Source organism: Haliotis asinina, chromosome 9 (genome assembly GCF_037392515.1).
Source record: "Haliotis asinina isolate JCU_RB_2024 chromosome 9, JCU_Hal_asi_v2, whole genome shotgun sequence".
Lineage (NCBI taxonomy): Eukaryota > Metazoa > Mollusca > Gastropoda > Lepetellida > Haliotidae > Haliotis > Haliotis asinina.
This window is the reverse complement of record NC_090288.1, coordinates 55,916,877-55,944,544: the sequence shown is the minus strand read 5'-3', so window position 1 is coordinate 55,944,544 and position 27,668 is coordinate 55,916,877. Positions and strand designations below refer to the sequence as shown.

Below are 27,668 nucleotides of genomic sequence, written 5' to 3'. Positions count from 1 at the left end.
TCACACGTGCCTAATTACATAATGTGGCAGACACGGGACTCAGGTGCACGAGTCATAAATCAGCTTATTTTCTTTATGTCGTATAGTCTGATAGGTGTTAAGTTCAAATCGCACGTGGTCAATGACTGAAGCTGTGTAGTGCATGTTGTCTTTAGCAGACAGGCAGGCAGACATATAGGTGTGAATAAACCAGACACTGAGCTTTCTCTGTGACAGAGACTGCTCACCACAATCAACATGTTTTTTTTTACGTAACGAGCAGATTATTTACTTGTTTGTGTACACAACCAAGATTAGACTACTGCTCACGACCTCAGTATGCATACTGTTTCAAGCTCCGCGAATCTATTCACTGCGCATGTGTTATGGACGCAGCGCAGCACATCTGTTGAAACCAGTTTTCCCCCCAGCGCTGGGGGGAATTTAGTGAAACGTTTGAACTCCGATTTCGCGGGCTTTTTTTTCATCGCGTTTTTTTCAACTTTATAGATTGAATTGGCATTTTTTATTATTCGTTTCGGTAATTGCATACCAAAAGGTACCAGAATCTGCAAAGTTGTGTTTTACGTTGCATGTGACCTTTAAACAAACAGCACACATTATACCAGCTTGGGAATTGAACCCCTTCCCTTCAGAAAGGTGAGCAGTCACTTTAACTACTAAGATATCCCATACCACCACAATACTGAAACTGAGTACACAGCACTGAAGATGATCCATATTTTTCACTGTCCAAAATACCCAACTTTTGACAAATGAACTAAAAAATAGGTTGTTGAGTATAATTGAAGATAAAAATTAAATTCATGAAAAGTGATAATTGTCATGATGAGATGGAGATCACGCCACCTTGTCCTGAACAGCTCCTCCAGCTGGCAGTAACTGCCCTCGAAACATGCAAATCCATATCATAAACCAATTACAACAACTTGGTTACAATTCATTTTTAACATTTGAAACATTATTCAAATTTTAATTTTTAGAAGACAAAAGAACATGCATTTTTGCCCATGAATAACTAATAATTCTGTCAACCTGGTTCAACCTCAGAATAATCTGGTTCCAATTATTAATTATTTCAAGCCATCATGGTGAATTATTAAACAGTCATGGACATTCAAAGACATGCTCAACACGTTACAGTGATAAATTGAGGTTCTTTCCTGTCAATTTCTATTTCAACTGCAACAATTCTTTGTGAAGTAAATTTGTTGTTAATTTCTGAAACAGGGTGTGCACGAACAATTAATTCTTTCCAGAAGAAACGCGCTGCAATGGCTAGCTGTTTGGTAGTTGGTTAATGTCTCACTCTCCATCACGCAACAGCTACATGACTGCACTAATCAATATAAGAGAGTGAACCTGACAATCCAGTGATTGATATCGTGAAAAACATATATACAATAGACAACTAGCAGGTTCATTGATATGAGTATTTTCTTTTCATCGAAGTCAAGATACCTGACATCACAGAGACGGACCAGTGAGTGTATTGGACTGATAGGATGGCACGATTTATCTTATCATCATCACATTTATTCCACCAATATGTCTCTGTTTAACAAATAAACACTATAAGATCTGATTCTATTGCAAACTGACCAAACATGCTTGCAATCAAATGAGTGGACTAAACCATCCATACTGAAACAGTGATTTGTATTAACACATGCCCGTTTACACATATGATCTCCAAACAACAAGCACAGTATCAACACAAACACAGCCGAAACTGTTGTGTTACACTGTTCACAATAATCAAGTCAGATCCTGTAATGGACGCTGGTCAAGCATGGCTGCCAAGGTATGGTCCCATTGACACAAGACAGTAGCACAAGTGTGGGGAGAAAACAGCCCATGGCTACTCTCAGAGGACAATGGCCCACTGATGGTCAGATATTGGCCTCTCTTTATCTGGGCAGACAGACAGAGCATCTCAGGAAATCTCCAGAGATTGAGAAAACATCAATCAATCATTGGATCTGCAGGCAACATTGTTGTACAACCTTGGGAACACAGAATGATAACATCCAGGTCCAAAAGTAATTGGTCCCTGTTCTAGAAACCAGTCTCTCACGACTGTCTATGTCAAAAATAATGGGTGTAACATTTGTCCTGAGACTGTTTGTCAAATGGCATCCAGAGCTATTAATTTATAACAGTGGTACACAAATTTAGATAGATTGATATATTAATACCAGAAGTTTCATTTATCTATTGAAAAAAAATAGCATAAACGAAACTCACACCTTAATTCTTGTAACATACACCAAATCATTTGTTTGCTAAGGCCTTACTTTTCTTCTAATGTTTGCAGAGGAAGGTTTCTGGAACACATTTCTGAATGCATGTCAGTTCTAGGTCAGTGTATGTATCAGTCAGTCCCAGTCTAAAACAGTTTTAATATCCAGTTTTTATTTGACACATGTCAACCTTGCCCTAAATCTAAGCAAGCAAGCACCTGTTGACCTAAGTCATGACTATACAAAGCCTGTCAGGGCAGATATCAAAACCATCATTGGTGATTAGCAATTCTCTCCTACAGTGTGAAATTCAGTTGTACATTCATATTAGAGAATCCCAAGCATCAGAGAAGTCATTCCAAATTGACCATATGACATGTATCAACCATTAGCATATTTGAAAATTAATAACTTAACACATCAAACTATCCATAAAAGATAATTGACACAACCCAAAGGCATGAATGCCATAGAGACGCTGTACGTTTTGAAAGGACCAAAACACAGAGCATACACTATAGCCTTGTATACAACCCTGCAGAGTAATGCTTGTACTGTCCTACAGTGTATAACGCTGTGTTATATCTTCTCTCGATAGCAACAATGTAGCTTGTGACTCCACAAAGACTGATTTAGATAACATTAACCATAGCTGCCTGTATAACCCACAGATTTAACCCTTCATACTTTATAATATGCAACAGACTGGGAGACCATTTGACAATATCTGACCTCAAGCCATGAAATACAAGGATTAAACTTTATAAATTGCAAATCAGAAGAGCTAAGTAGACATAAAAGGAGATTTATTTACCATCAAGTGTTGATGTATAGGCATTGTAACATTAGATGCATGCCAAACTCACAAATTTGTACTTTTCACCTCTGATCACTGCTTATAATACTTCAACTTAACATGATACAGCACAAAGTGTTCACATATAACAGGTGCACTGTTTATTGTGAACAGTTAACAAAGGTAACTGTTAACAATAGTCATCTTGTAAGTATATTTTAAGCCATCACCAACAGTCTATAGAGAAATATCAACACAACTGAAGGAGTATTTCTTTCCAATCAATATTCTTAAAACTACTAAATCATATTTTTTCAGCCTAGAAAATCTCTTATCAACAAATTTATATTTGTCAAACTTAACAAGCTATGGTATGGATTTACAACATCTTTAATATTTCTTTAATATTTGACTACTAAAGGGAGCAACAATTTTAACAATTGTAATTGTTGCACAAAATCTAAACAAAGTCATAGTTACTTCAACCGTCCTTTTATTCCGTCCTCAACTATGGTAAACTTAAAGTGTTCATAGAACTGCAGTTGATATGCAGAGATAGTTGTCTGAAAATACATCTAGCCTATTTCAGATCATTTTCAGCCCTTTAGTCTTCTTATTCAGAGCAGCAGCTTTATGCAGTAGGGGGCCTAACAAGACTGACTGTTCCACTTGGTGTTGACAGAAAGTGTGCATGTCTCCAGATCACATTCACATAGTAGAGGAAAACAAATAAAGCCAAAACACTGTCAACACAAAGTAAATATTGGCCTTCTGTCAGCCAAATTCCTTGTGTAGAACTTCAGAGGGGAGCCATGCAAAGTTTGCCGTAGAATCACGACTCCTGTCTGTATGTTTTTCATGTGTTAGCTCTTCACTACCAACAGAATCATGTCTTTTTGTACATCAGAATGTTAAAAGTGTAAGGAGGACTTGTATGCTCTTATCAGGAAATGTACTTTTTTTTCCCAACTTCATAATAAATTTCCAAGTATCTAAACAATAAATCACAAGTTTTGTTTTTCAACAAGATAGAAACACTGAAAACTCTAAATATGCAGTTTTGTTGAAAAAATCACAGTAACAGTAGCTTGAACAGCATATCCAACAACTCAACTGTTTGCTCCTGTTTAAATTATATTTACAGCGGTTTCATCTTACTTAGGTAAGTTCGGCTTGCACACCAAAATGTGAATTCTTCCCATACCAAAAACCATCCTATAACGCATCCTCAAAATAATACTGAAAAATGGTTCGCAAACGATAACATACTTATGAATACCTAGCAATAGAAAATCTTCTGAGAACTACTCCAATCACAAAGACGCCATTGAAACCTTTCACAAATCCTTGAGCACTGACCCTTACAGATAAATGGCATTGAGCAATGTCATTGGTTCTACCTGAAACTACAAATACAATACCATGCGACAGATGAGTACAGCACTTTGTTCACAAGATATGAAATAACAATTGCCAGACATAAAGACATAAATAATGTAAAACTGAGCATTGAACATGAAATGCAGTCTTCCTCAATGAGACTAGTCTGTATCTGCATAAGAAACACCAGCTGACTCTGATTGAGCTTCACAGGAAGTCCATACCTGGAAACTGTCTATTTTGTTGGTACTGTTAGGCATGAATATTTAAACACAGACAGGTGAGCAGAGAAAACTAATTCGGCTTAAGATCAAAACTTGTTAATATTACACGAAAAATTCATCACAGGGTTGTGCCGTTTCCTTTTGACACAAAGAGGTCATTTCAGGGCTGTGAAGTATTTCCGCGTCAGGTCATTTCAGGGTTGTGAAGTATTTCCACGTCAGGCAATGCCACGATGATGCAGTATTTCCTTGTTCATAAGGATTCAACAATACCAGTAATTCATACAAAGCATACTGTCACACAATACTACACACAATCAAAGAACTCAATTCACTCCTTTATGTCCTCAGCTTTAATTACAACAAAGCATACTGTCACACAATACTACACACAATCAAAGAACTCAATTCACTCCTTTATGTCCTCAGCTTTAATTACAACAAAGCATACAACTTCTGGGACGACAACTTCTCAGATACAGATTCTTACGGTTACCAAACGAAACTGGTAACAACCTAGTGATGAGAGGTCTACACACATAGTGCACTATGGAAAGCTGCAGATTTTTATGAAGAAACAACAGCTACCTCATAATAAGTTGCAGCTTATTTTATAAGGCCAGAGAGAGCAAGAATAATGAATAACTCAAGTCATGAAGCCAGCATTCAAAAGTGATTAACATTTCCAGAAGGCCGATAAAACAATTAGTTGTAACTATTTCAGAACAAATTACCCCAGCAGGAAAATACAGATAACTCTGGATGTAGCGACTGATGACTGCAGGAAACATTTGTTTGTGTACTAGAACAGCACAATACCTTTCAGTAGCCTGTAGCTACATCGAAGGCCTGGTGTCAATCTCCACTCTGTTGTAAAGTTCATCAATGCTGCTGATGGTGACATTTTGTTTGGGTGTATTTAAGATAATTAGGGCACAATGAACTATGATATAATATATTTCAAGTCAATACAGTGGGTTAAAAAGGACTCAAATCAAATTGCAGCGCTGTCGAACAGGCAGTCCAGTCGAACAGCTACTGTGAGTAACCTACAGATACTGGCCCTAGATTTTCAAAGCTCTCTTAGTGCTAAGATAGAAGTTAATGTTAATAAATGGCACTTATGAAAATCTTAGAGCTAAGAGCTTAGAAAATCTAGGCCCTGGGCTATTGATAGTATCCCATACTGACAGGAACCTGCACCAAACATAGCCCACAGGATGCTAAAGAGAGCAACCTGGTCCCAACATTGAGCCATTGTTTCACTACAGATGCCAGGTGTGACAGACAGTTGTGCATTAACTATCAATCTTACACACACAGCAGTGTTGCCTGTTAGGTGGACTTCATTATTCAACATGACACTCACAACATGCATCCCATTCCAGGGAGCTGTCATTATCTGAGTCTTCATGACATGGTTCTATGCTGACCTTTCACAAGCAACAATGTCATTGCTGGTAGAGCACTGTCAGTTACCTATGTGGGTAATAGTATCCTGAGGACTGTCTACAGCTGTCGAAAATTAATTGGTTTAACAAAGACCAACTCTTTGAGTGAGTGAGTGAGTGAGTGAGTGAGTGAGAGTGAGAGAAAGAAAGAGAGAGAGAAAGAAAGAAAGTGAGTCAGTCAGTCAGTCAGTCAGCGAGCTATGCCGCTTTTACAATACTACAGCAATATCACGGCTGGGGACACCAGAATAGGCTTCCATGCATTGAACCCATGTGGGGAATCAAACTCAGTCTCAAAAAGCTACCCTACTGTTCCATATTCTTTGACAAAGGGATACTTCTAAAGATAGATCATTGATATGAATGGCAAATTTCTCTTTGACAGATATTAAGTGAATACTGGTCAAAAATCACAGACACTTTTCTATGAGCTATTAATAAGTATATACTACACAACCACTGAGATGGATCCAGGGCAATTTCAGGATGTCATGTAACAAGAAGACAGGAAGTTGTCTACTGGAATTCTGCTGTTGCGTTTTCCAATTTTTATGAAGTTTAAGATGCACCCACTCTTCATCAACATGGGAGACTGTTTCAAAAACATAACACAGAGGCTCCCCTATGCTCTGGTTCCTCACAAAGAATATCCCTATCAGAAGCTGAATCAGATGGTCAAATTCCCATAGCATCATCATATGCGTTGTATGTTTTGTTGGTTACCCGGAGACTACCATTCGAAGACCATGGACCTCAGTGTGTATTACTGACAGTTTGACTGCCACGGTAAAACCTTTGTGTCCCCATATTATTTCATTGTACAACTTAATGAATACTGGCAAATTCAGGTTAAAAATCTATCAATTATACTCATAAAGTTTTTACTTTTTCAAATTCAGCAGTATATTAACATTTCCACTGTATACATGACTGCACAAAAAATTAATTATTGTCTCTTCACTTGTTGGTGCTATGAGCAGCTGCATCATCTGCAGTGACAACGCCTGCTCCATCTACTCTGTTGTTGATGTGTATATACAGACAGGCAGACGTTCCCTGACACAGGCTAGGTTACAGCGACCGAATTCATGACCAACAGTCGGTCTCTGGAAACCCCATCTTACCCACCTCCATCTGGCGCCTCATTCACATTCCGTCTTCTACGTTTTCATTAACTGGTGCAAATGCCTGTATCCTTGCATCAACTGACACCACTTCCATGAACCAAAGCATTCCAAATATTGAAATAGATTTAAGCATGGTGTTTGCAAGCATGTTTATGGTTACATCAGTAGGATCAATGGTAAACATAGCAGCGACCTGTAGTAACTAAAAGGACAACATAGACATTAAGTCTCTGAAACTATCTGCCTCATACTTCAGGCTTATTTCTGATGGGCCAATATTGGTGAGTTTCATTTACAATTTTCTGTTCATCTCACGTCAATATGTTATGAAGGCATACTTTCAAAGGAATGTCCCTAGGCCCAAAGGGTGGCATGACTGTTGTGTGGGGTATTACTCACTGATAAACGAAGTCAAATGAAAAGGATTTGATGGTCTTTATCTTCTTTTAAGACGTATGTCAGTTGAAGGTAGACTCCCCTCAAACTGTAGGTTATCATTCATTGATAAACTTTAGTCAAGTGATTTTTTATGTTCTTCAACTTCTTTTGAGTAGTGTTTCATTTCTAGTTTTTAATCCCCTCAAAAACATAACACAACGTCTATTTAACTGAAACATTGTGTAGATACAAAAGAGAGGTTCTGATAGCATCAACCTGTAATAACATCTAAAGTCAACTATATCAACCTACATATACGTCCCAGTCACCAGATCCCCTTGCCTTTAGCTCTGTGGTATAAATGTGTCTTATCACCCACAGCGAATGTCATAACGTTTTTTATACATCTGCAGATATAAATATTTACCAAGGTATGATAGGATAACATATACAAGCCTGAGTCAGACCTAATGTCTGCACTTTCATTGGACTATCAAGTTTAAGCTATATCTACACACACAAGGGAATCATGTCTGTCAACTCTGCCGGTGGTGTGACTAGACTTGGAACAGGTCTGGCAATCATCTCAAAGCACTATCTTTAGTATCTACACACACAGGGGAACCATGTCTATCAACACTGTTCGGTGGAAGAGATAGGCTTGGAAGGGATGGGACTCAATCAGAAAAGTACTAGAATTTGTACTTTACTGAGAAAGTGAAATCCCAAATATGACATATGTTGCATTTGACCACTTTGTAAAATGGCATCGTGTAATCATAGCTTTTGGCTGTGGGAGCCGTGCCAATTCACATTTATCAGAGGGGTACACAAAGTACGCAGTCTAGACTACCAGTTGTCCGACTTTCATTTTTCTAGAAGTCGCGGTGGCTGAGCGGGTTAGGCGGCTGACTTTGTGTGCTGGCGATTAAGTGCCTGACTCTGAGGGTAAGGGTTCGAATCCCGGATGGGACTAAATCAAAAAAGTACTAGAATTTGTACTTTACTGAGAAAGTGAAATCCCAAATATGACATATGTTGCATTTGACCACTTTCTAAAATGGCACCGTGTAATCACAGGCTTGGAATAGGTCTCACTATCATGTAAACAGGAATATATACAGACACAATGGGAAACAATACATTAGCACCTCGCCTTTGAAGTAAAAATACTTTACAATAAAAAGGCTTTCCAAGAAACATTCATAAAACATAATAATCAGGAGTCTTTCTCTCATTTTCAGAAACAGTGTGAATCTAGACTTACATGAGGTCACAGGATCTGAATAACAGACCAGGGGAACAGGTCTGTCAACAGTGTCTAACATCTTACCAACCTATAGAACAGAAATCTTGCAGAAAAAAACTTGAAAATACAATGAGACACATATTAACCTGTATGTGTTACTGATCCTCTGTGCCTGCTTTTACAATTATATTTCTGTACATACTGCTTCAAACTGCTGGGGTTGCCTATTAACATCTGCACATCATGCCAAAGGTCCGGGTTCGATTTCCCACAGGGTTACAATATGTGAAGTCTGGTCCTGGTGATACCAAACATCATCCTGCTAGGATACTGGTAGAAGTAAAACTCAACTCTCTCACATACTAAAGACATCACAAAATACCAATCATTTCCTCATAAAAAATCCTGTCTCCCAGAACACTAAAAATAGATATCAACATTTCCATACTGAAATTAAATCTTCAGTGTTTCAATTTCAAACAATTGGTTAATGTATCTCTATTTTAACATAGATGCCCAAGTCTACCACTAGGTGGCGCTGTACTCATGATATTTCTTGTGTAGACATGTATCTGATAACCACACAACCAACGTGCTTCACGGAATTCTTTACTGGACACGGTCTCCAGGGAGAGAAGCAAAGCTACGAAAAATCAATTTGTGATAATCTTGCCTGCTCACATTCATTCCAGTATTTCAGAACAGAGCGCCATGTTATCACCGTTTTATGACTTTAAATGACCAAGATTTCTTACCAAGAAGACGTCTCTTCATCAGATGAAAGGCACTTAATGATAGACATTGATCAATTACGGATTCCACAGAAAATAATACCCACATTGTAAAATACATGAAAGCCAACATATGCAACTTTCCTTTCTTATTATCATGAAAATTTCATTTCCACTGACTTCAAATGATTCACGTAAATAGAATCCCCACAAACTGCAACCTCTTGTCGCTGCCCCGACTTCATCTACAAAGTGGAGAGAATGATAGTGGCCCCATTACAAGATAAGATGGGTTCCTAGTCATTTGTATCGACTGATTCCCTTGCAGTCCATGGCAGCTGAATTTCACATCCAGGAACAAAATGTTTGACAAAGTTAATGGATTCTACAAGTATACAGCTCAAAAGAGCATAGGACCGTTAATTTCTTCCATGTTTCCATGGATTATCTATTATTGAAGCAGTTGGTGCCGTAACTTGTTGTAACGGATTTGTGATTCTGATTGGTCAGCGAAATAGCAGGACTATGTTTATGTCTTTAATCAGCTATTTTCCTCAAAATCCTTTGACATATTCAACATGAACCTCGATGTATGACATATGGAAACATCAAAGAAATATCTCTACAACATAACATAGTAATGCATACTACAATCAAAGCTCTGCAAAGCTCAAGATTAAATGTTTTTATTCATTGAATTACTTGATTTGTGAAGTCTGCACTACTAAAATAGCGGCAGGATAGAGTTGCGCTTAAATAGTTTATTCGTCTCAATGCGTGATGCCTTTTCTGGTGTTGCATATGACATAGCTGGTGTGAAACTATACCAACTAACCAAAATACCAACTTAATTACTTTACCAACACACACTCTTCCATAGCTTTTGACTTGTATTTGCTAATCTTATATTTAAACAGCCAAAAATCAATACCTTCGATTAAAGGTGACTTAATACACTGATATAATCCGGTTTTGATATTCATACACCAAGTAGTCTGCGGCCATAATTAGACTCCCGAAGGCAACCAGAGCCACCCACTTCCTCTTGTATGCACTACACTGTAAAATCAGGCAACTATCACGTAATACGCTGCTACTCAACTCAACTCTCTCAAAAGGCATTCAGACACATTCTACACTGCAATCAATAACTCCACGACAGAATCTACAAAAAATGTCTTTATTATGATTAAACCCAACCTTCTCAAGGCAACCTGAAGCTTTACCTCCGTCAGTAAAACGTATGTGAAATGTATGTCCCAGGAATAAATAAACAAAACACCTGAATAACTAAACAGACAAACTAGTTTTTTAAACTCACATTAAAAGAAACCCCTAAAGCCATGACCCACATTTGAGATAACATCACTGCTGGGATTGCAATACCCTAGGGGTTGGCAAAGTAAGACTTCAAGCCCTGGAGGTTCGCCAAGAAGGGTACAGCATGTCCTACCAAGATGAGTGCTGCCTGACATGTATGTTGTCTCTTACATGTTATTGATAGTGGTTGGGAGAAATTATAATCAATCAACCGTCCATAGAAGACTAAAATTCATCAATGTCCACTTACTTCAATAAATTCATCAATCTTTACTGTTACATGTTCTCAAATTGATGAATGTTTTGTCATCTTGCATAATGATTAATGTACACTTGAAGTTTCCATCGGACAAATAAACCTTGAAAGAAACTAACACCCTCTTTCAACTAGACATCTGTCACATTTTCTTTACCTTGAAATAAATTACAAATACCATTCACAGATACATCACAGGACCCTGCTATTCAATAACAATTTCACAGCTGTGCGAGATCACTTCCAAAAAGGGGAGTTAATATTTCATAAATGGAACCAGATCTCCCAGGTCAAGATGACCCAGCACAATTGTCCTTTGATGGGGTATCTCCTACACTGTGACATCATCGTTCAGATGTGCCTTCAAAGAGCCCTACAAACACACAATTGATTACTGCATAAAGAATCTCATTGCTGAAACTTTATCACTAGGCCTATTCGTTAGACTTGGTCAAAGGTTGTACTACATTCTATGGGATAACTGTATCCTGAAAATTATAATTCAAACTGATAATTACTGATTTTAGAGACCTGAGACTTGTGCAAGTCTACATATTCATTAGACCATCTCATCCTTGCCTCAGTTGTGACACAGTATAAATTACATGCAAATTAATGCAGATGTCATCAGCGTTACCATTTGTGTGTCCACCAGTACATGCGTCTGAGGCACTACTGTCCCATCACCATATAATACTGAAACTGAATCATCCTCACACAAAACATTTCATTAATCCTCCATATCTGAACAATAAATCTGTTTTAACATTTTTTTCAAGGTGAATTGGTGAAAACAACTTATTACTCCTTGTGTGATCCTTATGTGTCTGTGTTACATAGTCTAGTTTATAAATGCAATGTGACTGAAAACTTTCTCTGCTGATAATAAAACATGCTTTTTTAACTGTTACAAGTGAATGTCAAACCTAAAAAAGTATTAGCTAAAATGTAATTTTTGATTTGAGTGTACTTATTACATGAGAAATCAACAGTATATGCTATTCAAAAATTGACAAGGAACTGACTTTGTATCCCCTTACAAAAACTACTGGACAAATCGTTACTGAATCATGTTTGTATGAAACAATGGAAGACATAACACATAACTGTCAGATACTATTTGTATGATCACTTCCAAACAAGCTAAACACATCTTATCAAAAGTAGAGTGATATATTATACTGGGCAGTCTGCTATGGCAGACCAAGGAGGTCCCATAATTGCCTTCATCTGAACCCAAACTAATCAGGCATAAACTTTAACCAATCAGGCCACTCTCTGTCTGCATAAACAACCCCTTAAACCAATCAGGATCACTCTGTCGCCATTAAATAGTCCTTAAAGGTCACATGCAATGTAAAATACAACTTTGCAGATTCTGGTACCTTTAGGTATGCACTTACCGAAACAAATAATAAAAAATGCCAATTCAACCTATAAAGTTGATAAAAACGCGATGAAATAAAAGCCCGCGAAATCGGAGTTCAAACGTTTCACTAAATTCCCCCCAGCGCTGGGGGGAAAACTGGTTTCAACAGATGTGCTGCGCTGCGTCCATAACGCATGCGCAGTGAATAGGTTCACGGAGCTTGAAACAGTATGCATGCCCAGCATCTGAGGTCGTGAGCAGTAGTCTAATCTCGGTTGTGTACACAAACAAGTAAATAATCTACTCGTTACGTAAAAAAAACTTGTTGATTGTGGTAAGCAGTCTCTGTCACAGAGAAAGCTCATTGTCTAGTTTATTCACACCTATATGTCTGCCTGCCTGTCTGCTAATGACAACATGCAGTACACAGCTTCAATCATTGACCACGTGCAATTTGAGCTTAACACCTATCAGACTATACGACATAAAGAAAATGAGTTCATTTATGACTCGTGCACCCGAGCCCCGTCTCTGCCACATTATGTAACTAGGCACGTGTGATACACATGACATGATTTCATGTCTGTGAGTTGCAAACAAACTGCATTCACTTTTTTCGGATGACTGGATCTGACGGAAACTGGTGCAAACTCTTGTCAGTTTCAAGTCCTCCTTTGTACTTGGACGAATGACAGATTCCAGCCACGCAGTAGTTTACCATCTTTACTGACATGATTTTTTATTGGATCGAGCGGAAATTCAGAGAACATGTATTTTCAAAATCCAGCATCTCTATATACATTCTTCATGGATAACAACTTCTTTTAGTGTGTATGATTTTGTTTGACAACAGTATATGAATCCATACTGAAACGACACATCAAGTACACAAAAAGAAGTTGTTATCCATAAAGAATCTTACTTTCATGTGACTCGCCATACTTCTAAAATGCCCATCAAACAGATCACCTTTCTGTACACACAATGAACCCTCAGCATGTCAGCAAATGAAACAGCCAATCAGAGGCCGTCGTTACACTTGAGTGCACATCCACAAGCTATGACTGGGTTCGGTCTCCCGTGGGCTTCGTTTCGGGGGAAGTAAGCCCAAGTACAAAATATTGCACTTTTGAATCGCGATTGTACGCTTATAATTTTGTTTATTTGTTTTTTTAAAAGAAGCGGTGTATATTATACGTCATGAATAAGTGATAAATGTGTTTTAATTATGTTTGATTTTTTGGTTGCATGTGACCTTTAAACCAATCACTGTCTCCATTAACTAATCCTTTACCAACAAACCTGTGCTGCATTTACATGTTTAATCCATCAGATTTACATCAACTGATAGAGAATTCTATGCCTACATCAATACATCAAATACATTTGCACCTACATCCACAAACCATAAAACAATCAGATCAATTTGTACAATCAACTTTAAACCAATCAGACCAATTTGCACCTGCCTCAAGAGCAAACCACATCAGTTTGCACCTTCAAGGACACAATCAGGTGGCATTCCATTAACCAAGCAAATACATTCACACCTTCAACTACCAAACTATAACCAATCACATCAGTGTGCATTGCCATGTGTATTACTGACAGTAGGGTATATAGCAGTTATTCAACCATGATGAGCTGCTGCTCACTTCACGATGGGAATAATTGGTATTTATTACTTCTAGTGTCAACCTCGTCCAGTCCAGTCAAGTGTAATTGCTTGTTAATTAACTGACAAAGACTGACATTTATCATGCTCACATTCATTTAACAAGATCATCTATTATTCATCTTGATCATGAGAACTGATTATTCTCACAAATTAGCAGGCAAAATATTAAGACTGAGACTGCATTTATATCCAGAAATTATCAAACTGCCTGGTTCACCATACTGTAGAACTAGTACAACTTCAGAAGTCATGGGATTGTCCAGGTGAGAACTGCAGTTTGTTAAACTAATAGCAATCATGACACAATTTACCTATTCACAAAAGTGACACAGTTCAAATGTTCATAATATCTGAATATCTATTTTCCAAGAACTTATCACAGGTCAGGCAAACATTCTTTAAGTAACATTTTAGAAATTGGTATGAGGAAGAAGACAAATTTGCGGTGACAACTTCTTCTTTTTAGTGGATGTAATGCTTTATGTTATTTACTAACATCATTATCAAGCAAGCAAAAACCCTCAGTGCAGATTACTCAAACTGTTGGGGCTGGATGGGCACTGAATGACTTCACAAACCTTTAATTACACAGGAGTCACAACAATATTCTGAGGCTGCCATTTCAAATTTAATCTAATTAAAATGTCAACTCATTAATTATTGACAAGTACAGCAATACAAACAAAACATTTAGGTGCTGAAATTTTACACCCAATTTGAGTTAAACATCCGAGGAGGCAGTGTGTCAACAGTCCAGTGTGGAGACTGACACGTCTAGTTCATAAATCACGGCTCAAGACGGCCAGGGGATCAACACCAACAAGGCATTAGGTAAGACCACTAATACAGAACACTGGAAAGGTGTTCCGCTAATAAACGATCGTGACCATGGGTTCTCACTGTCCTTTTCACCATGGTTGAACAAATACAAACAGAAACCAACCAACCCCATTCACAATGGAGTCATGACCTTCCTATTCTGAAGATAGATGACATCCCCTGCCAACTAAACTTCCTTTGTGCACATGTACCCCAGAACCATGGACAAGGCTGATTCAGGGCAAACTGTCAGGTGTCTTCTGTACAGAGTTCCAAACACTGCTACATATACAAATCAGGCAGGTTGGCCAATGACTGCCCAATGCATTGAGAAACCACAGTGGTCAGCTTCCTTTGTCCAAGGCCACTATATCTTCCTTTGATGTCTCGTGTCAGACTAGGTCTAATCCTGACTGAATAACGACCATGGATTTGCTGGTTCCTTTGATAAGACAAGTCAAACTACAATGATGCTAGCTGTCCAGGAACAAAACTGGACATGGTACACACACAAACAAGGTGGTATCATGATACTCAAACTCATAAAATGTTTATGAATCCATGCTCACAACAATAATGAAATCTCATCGATTCTTCTTGAAAGGCAGCAATATACCGTGGATTTCTGAATAGCTCATTTTCTATCTGAATTAAGGATTCAGCCAATAGAACATGCATATGAAGTTGCTTGCAGCAAATAAACCATCCAACTGTGAACAGGGGGATTTCTCAGAAATACCCTGACTATAAGGAGGCTCTGTGCACACATTTCCCAATTTTAATACTAACAAAGGTGAGAAAATGACAAAACTAGCTTTCCTTGAAAACTGCTATTCATTTCTTCACTTTGAACATGCTTCAAAATTCAGTACTTTTTGGACAAAAGCAACACTAGATATCACTCAAGACAATCTGCCCTTCAACCCAAGCATGGGTGAAATGGCCAGGGAATGACACCCACATGTATTTGATGTATCTGCTCTAAACCCAACCAGTTTCACAGGCAACATTCATGTCTCATGTGCCATGGAAAAGCAATCAGTCAGCTGGCAACAGAAACTGTTGTGGAAATCCTTCAAGATGACCCAGTGGCAACCTCTGGCATATCACCAGAGCCATGGGGGGTATGATCCACCTCAAAATGGGGAACACCTGTTGCACTTAAGTTTCTAAACATTTAAATCTGGCCTGACATTTTGAGTAACAATTTGTTACAAAGTGAAATGTATTAAAACCTGTTAACAGACAAACTGGGAATTTATTCCAAACAAATATTTTTGAGAAACTGCTTACGCTGAAGTGATAGGCATTGGAATCTGAAGGACTGTTACCAAACTTCATTCAAGGTGTAAATTTCAGTTGTTGCTTTGTCTAGTGTAAAAGTTTCATGTTCGAGATGATATGAGACACCTGAAAGAAATCTACTCAGCGTTAACACAGATCTCAAACTTTGTAAGGTATTGAATATTTGGATAATAACCATATCATCTGATCGATCTACAATTGATGGTAATATATATCAGGCAAATGGCACTAAACATGCAAGCTTCTCTGCTTTACTGACATGTAACAGGTACACTGCTGTCTCAATACAACCCACTACAGTCCCACATACCGGTCTATATATCTACTAATCTAGCCATATCACTGTGTAATATCTACCAGTCCAAGACTACAGCTTTTATAACCAGATATACATCACACTCACAGTATACAGTATTCATATTTTGCAGTTTTGTTATATTTATTCCCATGTAATATGTACATGTACTTACAGCAATCCCTGTGACATCCTTCATTACTAATACACAATGTAGTAATACATCTATCGTATTTACTGTTCAATAACATTAAAATGAACTCCTACCCATACCGAAGGAACCTTCAGTCATGTCCCATTGCAGACAGTCAGTCTTGTTTACCATTGTGTCATAACTAATATCGCACTACATACTGCACTGTGTCATGGTTATAAGTAATATAACACAGAACTACCTAAAAGTAAAGCTCAAATATTAGAATCTCTGTCATTGGGCAATTGATGGTTGCTATTCACAACTCAATCACTGGCTGGCTGGAGATCATCTCTGAGGTTGTGAATGTGAGCAAGCAAAACATAGCTTGCAGGGGGCTACGCTGATGCATGGGCGTTATTCACCAGCGTTATTCACCAGTGTTATTCACCAGCATCATAACAGGGATACCCTGGGGAGGAGTACTTGCTGCGTATTACTTTAGTCTGAACAAAGACCACATCGCCATCATCCACAGAGTAACAGGGAAGTGCAGGGAAATACAGATGATTATTTGTTTGCTGTCAGTTTTAATTCCAGTTTCTTCTGCGCAGTCATTTATCTTGAGAATAAAACACCTACAACAGGCCTTAAACAAGCACTTCAACCACCAGAGTTCAACTTCTGACTCAAAACTGCAGATCAATATTGACTATTTACACACAAGCTGTGAATAAGTACGAATCTATATAACTTTTGATTCTCTAAAAAGACAGGTAAAATGGCCACACCACAGACACCATGCAGAGCAGGGACTATTCTTTATCAAGCAGCACAAGGAGTTGTGGAATACAGTTTTATAAACCAACAAATCTACTGAATAAGTTACAATAACCTACAAGAAAAACAAAAACTCAGATTCGATATGCTAATACAGGAAGTATACACTGACCCAAACACTCCCCAGATGAAACAGACTTCATATAATTGTACCGCACCTGGAGACATCCCTTTGGGAGAAGACAGATGCTTGTCAGGCAAACACATTGTTACACATCACTCAACAAAATGTAGTACACTAAGTAATAAGTACAATTGGGAATGAATCCTATGCATTGATATCACAGACAGTATTATACAGAATACAACTATAGAAACCATGGGATAATAATGACAAAGTATGACTGAACCTTCCAGTACAGAAAGTGTATGAGAATGGGTGTCTTGTCATTATCCAACTTCCAACTCAGTGTCCATGATATTCACACCATTAATGACACTGTAACAAGCTTTAGCTCCTGAAACACTGAATTACAATTCTTGTGTCACCTCAAGTTATGATTATGTTTCTTCTTATTTGGCTGTCACTAAAAACTTATTAAAGTAGGTGGCTTGAAAAATTTGTGACATGGATTCGGAAATAGAATATCAACTCTAAACCATTGAAATAGTACCTGGTATTTCTATATAGAACTGAAAGATAATAACTGAAAGTTTTATAATTCAACTTCATTATTTCCAGATGACCAGTTGAACAAAACTATACTGATCACACCAACATTTAACACTAAAATTGGTGAATCACCTGTTGTGATGGAGTTTAATGTTTCACACCTTACCTTGCGGATTTCATTGGATTAATCTTACAATCCAAGTTTCTCACACAATGGTCACAATCCCTCTTGATGTGTAGTTGGGTCCCTAGCTGCTTCACATCATAAAACAACACCTGACACCCAATCCACCTGTCCCTACCCTGACCCCCTGATCCCTGAGAAGCTACCCTTAATACCACCCCATAATCACCCACCAGTCACTTGCAAGTGGAACTCACTCAGTGGTTAGTAACACTAGTAGCAGTATACCATGTTGAGGCTATTGGTTACATCCTATATCAACAACTGATAAATCACCATGATGAGCCAATCAAAAAGCACTCTAGCTATAAGACTTAAAGCAGCCTCTTTGTGAATCTGGAAACTGGAAATTAATGATGAGCTGATAACATAAACCAAATATTTCCACACTTGTGTTTTGATTCTAAGCAGTTTGCAAATCAACATAATTTCTCCCCAAAACTTACATCATTAACACTCTCAGTAAATAAACTTTATTACCGAGTATGACAGTGTTGACCCTTTCTTCTACAAAATTAGTATCAGCTGTACAAAGTGAGGTTGAGTTAGTATGCATTTTTTGACGTTGCGTATGTTTTTTATAAGAATATTCCAGGAATATCATTATATGGAAACAATGACATGGATCCAGTTTGAAGAATCAAACCCAAGCCTTGACAATCAAACACTATTGGCACTTGGCTACTCCATCACCCCTTGAAGTGCTGTTATGACACTTCTACAATATGTAAAAGTTACCATGAACTGTTACTCAGTTGCTGAATTAAAGAGTCGCTGAATGAATTGTGCAAGTCTGGTCATGGTGACCTAACAGTCTTTCAGGCAATGGAAAGAAAGCCGGGGCTAAAATCATTGATTATTCTGCTTAATTGATGGAACTTTCATTAAAGAAAGAATCGTTTGATCATTATTTCAACAAATGCACCATAAGGTATTACTGGCCATCTCAGGAAATATTTTGAATCACCAAATTATGAGCCTGAATGATTTTAAAAAAACATGGGAAGAAAATAATTTATAATACTTTCTGTTGAATACCCAAAGTTGGATGAAAATATCCCCTCCAATTTCACCTTTATTTAAGCAATGTAAAGCTATTTTTTTCAGTACTTCCTATCAGTAGTCATGAGGAAAAACAGTCCAGCCTTTATCACTGTAACATAAAGTATATTTGGATTGCAAGTCTGCAGATCATCACTATTTTGAATATCTAGAGTCAAGTCCAGTTTGAATTTTGGCTTCAACACATTATTCAAGCATCTGCCTCATCTCAAATCTTTCAGTCCCTGACTGATTCAAATAGCTGGAAACAACCAGTGCAGAACTATCTGAATAAGCTTTAGCACACGCCAGGTAAACCCATCACAATGTCGACACATATTCTGTCTATGGACACCTACATCCAATGGCTGGAGGTAACCTGCCTGTATCCAGTTACCAAATAAACTGTTTTGAAATCTGGAGGAATAAACTCCTGTCAGATGGTATTCCTGGTCTAACCTTCTCTCATCACATTATCAGGTATTATCAGAGGCTTGCAGTGAACCCTATACACCTGGTGCCTGGTTGAAGAGCAAGGCACCCCTCTAGCTCCAAAGAAACTTTGGTTTTGTGAATATGAACATGGAGAAAGATCATGAAAAGGAGAGCCTAAAAACGTTCACTCTATACAATAATGAACACTTACACTGAAATTTCCTGATTGTAAAGGGAAGGAACATAAAATACTGGAGGACCTGGAACATTTCAGTCCCTTAAGTTGAAGGGAATATAAATAACTACAACAACCAGGCTTAAAGGGGCACTGATGCGGAGCAATTTCCGTGGACTGGTGTAAACTTTTGTTATTGTTTTTCTCCCGTGAGTACCCGGATGATATCCCAGAATTCGTGACTGGTTCGTGACCTCTGCTGCGCAGTCCGTAAGCGCAATTGATAGTTTAATTATAGACAGATCAACTTAGGTGAAGTCATTTTTACTTCATTACAAATGTATTATGAAAACAAATGAAACACTTTGAAGGTTAATCATCTGCCAGTGGTAGAAATGGTAAAAAACAATTAGGACGGAAAAATAACGAAGCCAATGTACGTCTCTATATTTTGTCTCATAACCCTAATTAGTTTATTGTCATATTTATATGATTCTGAAAATTAATAAAAGAACACGCGATCTGCTTATACTTATAGTACATTTCTAACATAACAGCAACATTTATACATCGTATAGATTGTCAATGTGGATCCTATTTCACACACATGCACGATCTAGTGTGTGTTTTCTGTCATACAGATTCTGCTGAATGCTACAACAAATAGATTAAAACAAAATGCAAATAATGAATGTAAAATAGACTAATTTTATAGCAACAATGTCAGGCTACTACCTTGTTCAGGAATGTATCCATCAATATCCACGTAAAAGAAATTGTATTCCACTCATCTGCAGCTGGTAAATAATCCTGCTCTGTGTCGCGTGTCTTACAACTGTCTAATTTGCGAAAAAGTAACACATCGTTTGACGTCTTTCGTTGGTGAAAACCAGATAAACCTCTCATTGGTCTCCCAAGATAGCACACCTGGCAACTAACTGTATGATGTCCGCTATTCTAAGTAATTTAGTTAACCAATAATGAGCAATCAATCAATCAACGCAAGGGTGGTTAATTCTTTGAAGGGAGGATGTTGTTTTTGCACTCACACTTTACGACAGGGTGTAGTCATCTACACACACTGCCTTTTGACAAATCTGCCAGAAGATAAAAGTAATTAATCAATCAGTGTGTTATCGGTTAATCCTTTGATCGATGTTTGTTTTTGTAACTCAGCTGATAAACCCTCTTGCATCACTTACATGCACATATTACATAACATACAATATATTTGCCATTACAGACCTTAATTTATAATGTTGAGTATTTACTCCAGACAGGAGAAATGCCAAATGGGAACCTTTGTTGAGTAGCCGAAGTGGTGTTACTACTAATTATACCTGTTATGAATTCATTAATTGACCATCCAGAGAATGATGACAAATAACACGTGTAGGTTTACACCATCAAACGCGAGTTACAGCAAGGAAGATGTAATCTCTGTGTCGCATGCAGCCTGAAAACACTTATGGGCCGAAAGTGTTTTGAGGATACCAACGGAATTTCGTTACATAAGGAATACATACAGGCATTTGCTGTGTACTTGGGTAAATAGGTGAAATAAGGGGGTTTTTTTACGTTTGAAAATTTTCAGATTTCTCTACCGAAGGCAAAGTAATCGTTTATTGTTTACGAATACAAATAAATCAACTGTGTGTTTTTATTATCATAAATAGTAAACCATTGTAGCTACCATAGCTACCAAATTTTTACGTATGATATTTGCTATCACAACTGAACCAACACTCAAAATTACTTAAATATAAAGCTTTGCAATCTTCCGGAGGAAAACAAATGGCTTGCTACGTGCCTGTAGACATCATATTTTCATGTAACATGATTAAATATCGAGGTTAAAAACACAGAAATAGGATCAAATTGAGTAACTATACCATCCAAGCATCCGAAACAAACTACACTGCTGGGATATTTTGTTACGATCAGACAAGGAATACCATGGATATTTTTAAATAATGGCATATGATGGGCATCCGGCCTCCTGACTCTTTTGGGTGAAGAAATTCTGCTAATATGGACAGGAGCCCAGTTCCTTTGTCCTTCACGGTCGAAGGAGCGGGCGCTGACCAATTTGCAGTTTGATTTCGTAATTAGACTGTTGGCGAGAAACATCATTGGCTGCACATCAGTGCCCTTTTAAACATCAATCCAAGGCTTGCATGGATTTTGCTTGTGGCTGTTTCACAACATAAAATTTAAACCAAATAGATGAGATTTGGGTTAATTCTCTGATACAGAGCAATTGCTCCAAGCAAGTTTATTTTAAGGAAACAAAAATCTGCCTACCTGAAACGCTAACTTCAAATGATCCAAGACGAGGTACATCAGAATTAAGTCTGGCATCAAGAGTTATCTCTCCTGTTGATTCATTAAGGTGGAGCAGACGAGCTTCATTTCCTGAGACGAATCTGTACACAAGACGTGGACGGTCAATCTCGTCCGGATCATACGCAGGTACACGTCCAATAGATCCAGAAGGAAAGCTGTGAGGATAGTTGTTGAAAATAATCATAAAATCCTTGAGAGTTGGGGGGTTATCATTAACATCTTGCACTTTGATCAGAACTGTCGTAACGGCAAACAGAAGCCCTGAGGAAGCACGCAGTTTCACTTCATATTCCTTCTTGTTCGATTCATAATCGAAATCAATAAGGGAGATAATTTTTGCTGCAGGTCCCTTCATATCGTCAAGTTTGAAGAACTCAACATCTGCTCCCCCAGCAAAGGAATATTCTACCAAAGCATTTTCCCCTTCATCTGGATCAGTTGCAGTGATGACACACACTGCTGTATTGACAGGAGTATTTTCGGGAACAGGTGCTTCGATAACACGACTTGCAAAACGAGGCTCATTGTCATTCACGTCTTCAACCTTAATCTTTATCTTAACCGATGTAGATAATGGTTCATTGCCTTTATCAATTGCATACGCAACAAGTTCATAATTGGCAACACGTTCCCGGTCAAGGTCTTTCTCGACTCGTATTATCCCCCGAGCACTGTCAATCTTAAAGTCCCCATCACCATTGTTTCCTCCATCAAATGTATACTCGATCTGCTTGTTTTGGCCTTGATCTCGATCCTCAGCTTGTATACGGATAACACTGGTGCCTGGCAGTTCATCTTCCCTAATGGAGCCTACATATTCCTGTTGTAGGAACTCTGGCTTATTATCGTTGATGTCATTTACAGTTATGTCCATGTCTGTTGTATCACTCAGGGGTGGGGTGCCGTTGTCAGTCGCGGTCACACTCAACATGTACGTTGGTATCATTTCTCGATCGAGCAGTGCTCTGGTTGTTATCACCCCTGATTTGGGATCAATTGCAAATGTAGATGCCGGTTCAATGGAATAAAAGATTAGAGAATTTTTACCTATATCACTATCCAGAGCTTGAACTTTAAATACCGAAGTCCCAACCGGAACATTCTCATCAACACGTTTCACATATGGTGTCCCCTGAAATGCTGGTCTGTTTCTGTTAGTATCAGTAATATTGATATAAACTTTGACAGAGTCAGTTTTCCCACCTGAGTCTCTAGCACTTACAGTCAGCACGTACCTGTTTTGGGTGCGAGCATCCAAGCGCCCTTGAACTGTGATGATCCCCTCTCCCATGTTTGGACTTATCTGGAACACATTCCCCGTATTTCCCCCAGTAATATCATACGAGACCCGCGCGTTATCTCCCGAATCAGGATCAATGGCTGTTACGGTTGTTACACGGGTGCCTATCCTGGCCTTTTCTGACACTGCTGCCTCATATGCTCTCTTTGTGAATGCAGGAGAATTGTCATTGATGTCACGTACCTGAATCGTGACCTCAGCTGAAGCCATCTTCGGAGGCTCCCCATGATCTGTTGCAAGGACACGAAACTCGTAAGAAGATGCTACTTCCCTGTCAATACTGGCACTGGTTTTGATCCATCCAGTTTTGTCATCAATTGCCAGTGGCATATTTGCAGGGGCACCAATAATACTGTAAGTCAGTCTTGCGTTTTCTCCTGAGTCCGAATCATGAGCTTGCACCTGCTGGATGGTTGTTCCTGCTGGTTCGTTCTCAAACACAGACTCCTGGTACGTTTCGGGGAAGAATTTAGGCGCATTATCATTGACATCCAAAACCTCCACCAACACAGTGGCTTGACTTTTCTGTGATGGTACTCCATTGTCTTCTGCTCGGATGTTCAGCTTGTACTCCTTGTACAATTCGTAATCAAGGGTGTCTATCACACTCAACGATCCTGTCAGACTATCGATATGGAACTTGTTGTCAACATTGCCTGTCATGCTGTATCTAATATCAGAATTTGGCCCTAGATCTATGTCAGAGGCACTGATGTTCAGAATTACTGGCCGAGATGTAATGTCGATATTTTCTGGGACTTGAACTCGGTACGTTGTCCTGTCAAACTGGGGCTTGTTGTCATTTTCATCTATCAGCTGTATATCAACAGTCGTTGTGGCACTTTTCCGTTTGGTTGTCTCCCCTTGATCTACAGCTCTCACAAGGAAATGGTAACGGTCTTTCGTCTCTCTGTCAAGAACAGCTCTGGTTGATATGATTCCTGTAAGGGGGTCAATCATGAATGGCAGCAACTGTCCATCGGTGTTGATGATTTTGTACCTCACATCAGCATTGTCGCCAAAATCCTTGTCAGTAGCCTGGACCGTGAGGACTGTGTATCCCTCATGCTGGTCCTCCGAGATGTTACGAGTGTAATGATTGGATTCGAACTCAGGTGGGTTATCATTGACATCATCAACTAGGATTACCAGTACACTTGTAGCTGTTAATGGATCCCTGCCATCATCCGTTGCCACCAGCATGAAATAATGTGCAGCAATTTGTTCTCGATCTAATGTCTGTGTCGTGTTGATGGTTCCAGTAATCGGGTGGATAGAGAACATGTTTTGACTGAGAACATTCCGATTGGGCACCATGCTGTAGGTGATTGTCCCTGCTCTTTCTGTGTCTGGATCAGTTGCTGTGATTGTTGCCACAACGATCCCTGGCCTCTGCTCCTCTTTGACATGTTCAACATACTGTATTTTAGAAAAGACAGGAGGATTATTTTCAATGGCTCTTCGCATGCGACGTTTCTTGACACTGTTGAAATTGGGAGCATAATGTCCACTAAAAGAATGAAGTATAAGACGGTATGGCACTGACAATGATGATTTCTCACAGTAAAACAAAACATTGAAATCTGCAATGATCTCACCTCCTTTCAAGCACCTGCTGATAATAGTTGTTATTTCTAATGTTTGAATGTCCACCTTGAAGTCCAATGAATCTGGCATGTCCACCACTATAATACACTGTCTTAATGATAATGGGATATAGCTGGCTAACGAGGCTACATGATGACCCCTTGGAATGCACTGGTTTGTTGTCCGATTGCTGTAGACAACAACGTAATGGGGTTCTTTCAACCGCTGAGGTTTGAGCGTCTGAGATGGGGGCACTCCACACTTGTCGCCGTGAACGAACAGAGAGAGCGGAGTGACTGAGTAATTTGAAATGAGATTGGAGTATCTAGTCCTTGAAATAACACGAAAGTTCAATGGATTTTCAATAACATGATAGCACTGCACATTTTGTTTCAAATACACAACACCGGTGGTGGAGTCCAGTTGTAGATAAGGTAATGCATGACGGCTGACTTGTCTATCCAGGGTGTAAGACCACCCTGGCCCGTGACTCCCGTTATACACCACGGTACCCCCGGGATCACTAGACGACATGTGTACATCGAATGTCAAAGCTGAAGATATGTGAAATATAAATACAACGCATACTAACATTTTGGTTCTGGGTCTTGAGACCCTTGACAGCCAGAAATCACACACACAGCGTCGTCTTGCCCGACCCAGCACTCTCTCTGTCTCCATGTCGCCGGATCGACTAGCAGACATCGCGACCCACTTGAACACACAGGTAATTCCTCGATCCCTACTTACAGTATACTGTAAGCACCAATTTCCTCTACATCGTCCACAGAGAGCCTTCCGATGTTCTACACCACCGTCGTCTGGTCCTGCTATGCCTGCTCTCCTCGCAACACGACCATCGTCTACACGGCAAGCACTTCCCAGCCACCTCTCGTTGCTTCAAAATGGCTGCACGCAGTTTCAATAGGTAACTGGCCGTTCTGTTTGCCGCCCGTCAATCGAGTCGCTGAATGAGAAAATGTGAAATAAACACCCGTTTCAATACCTGATGAGTATTCCTCGATATTACACCAATATCTAGATATTTACGTCGGTTATATCCAATCTGTGCGTCACTGGCTGAGTTTGAATTACTATGACACGCTCAAGAAAGGGGGCACTATAGAACTGCGTGAACGCTTTGTCACGTGACCAAACAAAAGGTGTTCAATACAATCGGAATTTATTTAGCCGGCCATGGATAGGTAACTCGTACCAGTGCAAGAGACTGCGGGACTTGGACATCCCCAAAAATAATAACTCCGTGCGTGATTGGTTGACACCGCAATTAATGACAGCGCAGCTCGGGGTGGAGTTTTGCTACCCCTGTACCCCGTACTGAGAATATCCTTGGGACATTTCTCTCGGAAATAGGTCGCCCTGTGACTAACGAATTACGTAACTTTTATTCAACCATCTATTGTACGTAAAAGCACCAATGAAAATAAAAACTTGGTTTGGTCCCACTGAAGCTTGTAAAATCAGATCTCAAAAACCCCAAATGAGGACTATTTTCATCCGGTAAACGTCAGCTCAATCTGCTGGGGTCCAGTTTGTTTGCTAACCTGTGCATAGTCAAATCGCTATGCAAACAGCTGTACCCGTACGCCGAGACTGACCATCTCTGCTTTGCCGTCGGAATCGACTTTTAAGCGGCCTCATTTCAGTTTGGTTGTTTTCTTTGGGTTTAAGATGGAGAATTAACAATTTGATTCAATTTGGTTATGTAAACTTCAATTTATTCCATCAGCGAAGTGTGTTTGTAGAAGCCACAATGATGCAATATAGGTTCATGGTTGTTTACAGGTTTTCCTTCTTTCATGTTAAGCAAGATGCATTCCAGGTGTCTTGAAAGGCAGCCCAGTTCAACAATGGACCCAACGTAAACGTTTTATTCTCTTTCATCATCATCATCATCATCACTAATGTGCAATATTAGTGAAGTGTATTGATTTATTATTTTCTATTATAAAAAGTCGTCAGAAACAGTGTGTCCAAACGTTCAACGAACTGATGCGTTGTTGCAGAAAACACGACTCTTTTGGTTGAAACAAAGTTCAACAAATGTTAACTTTGTATGGAAATTCTTGATGCTTTGTACCCGTGCAAGTAATGGCGCTGAAAACGTCACTGACGCAATAACAGATATTTAAACAAATCGTATCTTACCTCGTTTGAAGATCCATGCTATTTAATTATTTTGAAGCGTTTAAGAAACATAATAAAATATGATTCGATGTTCAAATAGAAACAAAATGACATCACACGCTTTCATGCATATCGTTTAGAGGCTACTTTCTATGTTATCCTCTCTCATGGAGAGCTTGTCCCGCGGGTCCAGTGAGTCTGTATGTACATACGAGACATGTTGTACGGTAATTTGTTAACAGTAC

The 27,668-nt window shown here is 38.9% G+C and overlaps 1 protein-coding gene across 3 annotated transcripts in view; it reads right to left on the bottom strand.

Annotated features, from left to right (window-relative positions):
* Nucleotides 1-26,571, bottom strand: part of LOC137295667 (cadherin EGF LAG seven-pass G-type receptor 1-like) — a 71,949-nt gene extending 45,378 nt beyond the window's left edge. For 2 of the 3 annotated variants that reach the window (XM_067827135.1, XM_067827136.1), the window contains exon 1: nt 22,347-26,175. In XM_067827135.1, coding sequence (XP_067683236.1) covers nt 22,347-25,980 — 3,634 coding nt within the window. In that variant the 5' untranslated portion in view covers nt 25,981-26,175. Of the gene's footprint in view, nt 1-22,346 lie in introns of all 3 variants that reach the window. The other variant, XM_067827137.1, reaches the window with a different exon arrangement.
* Between the last annotated feature and the right edge of the window lie 1,097 nt (nt 26,572-27,668).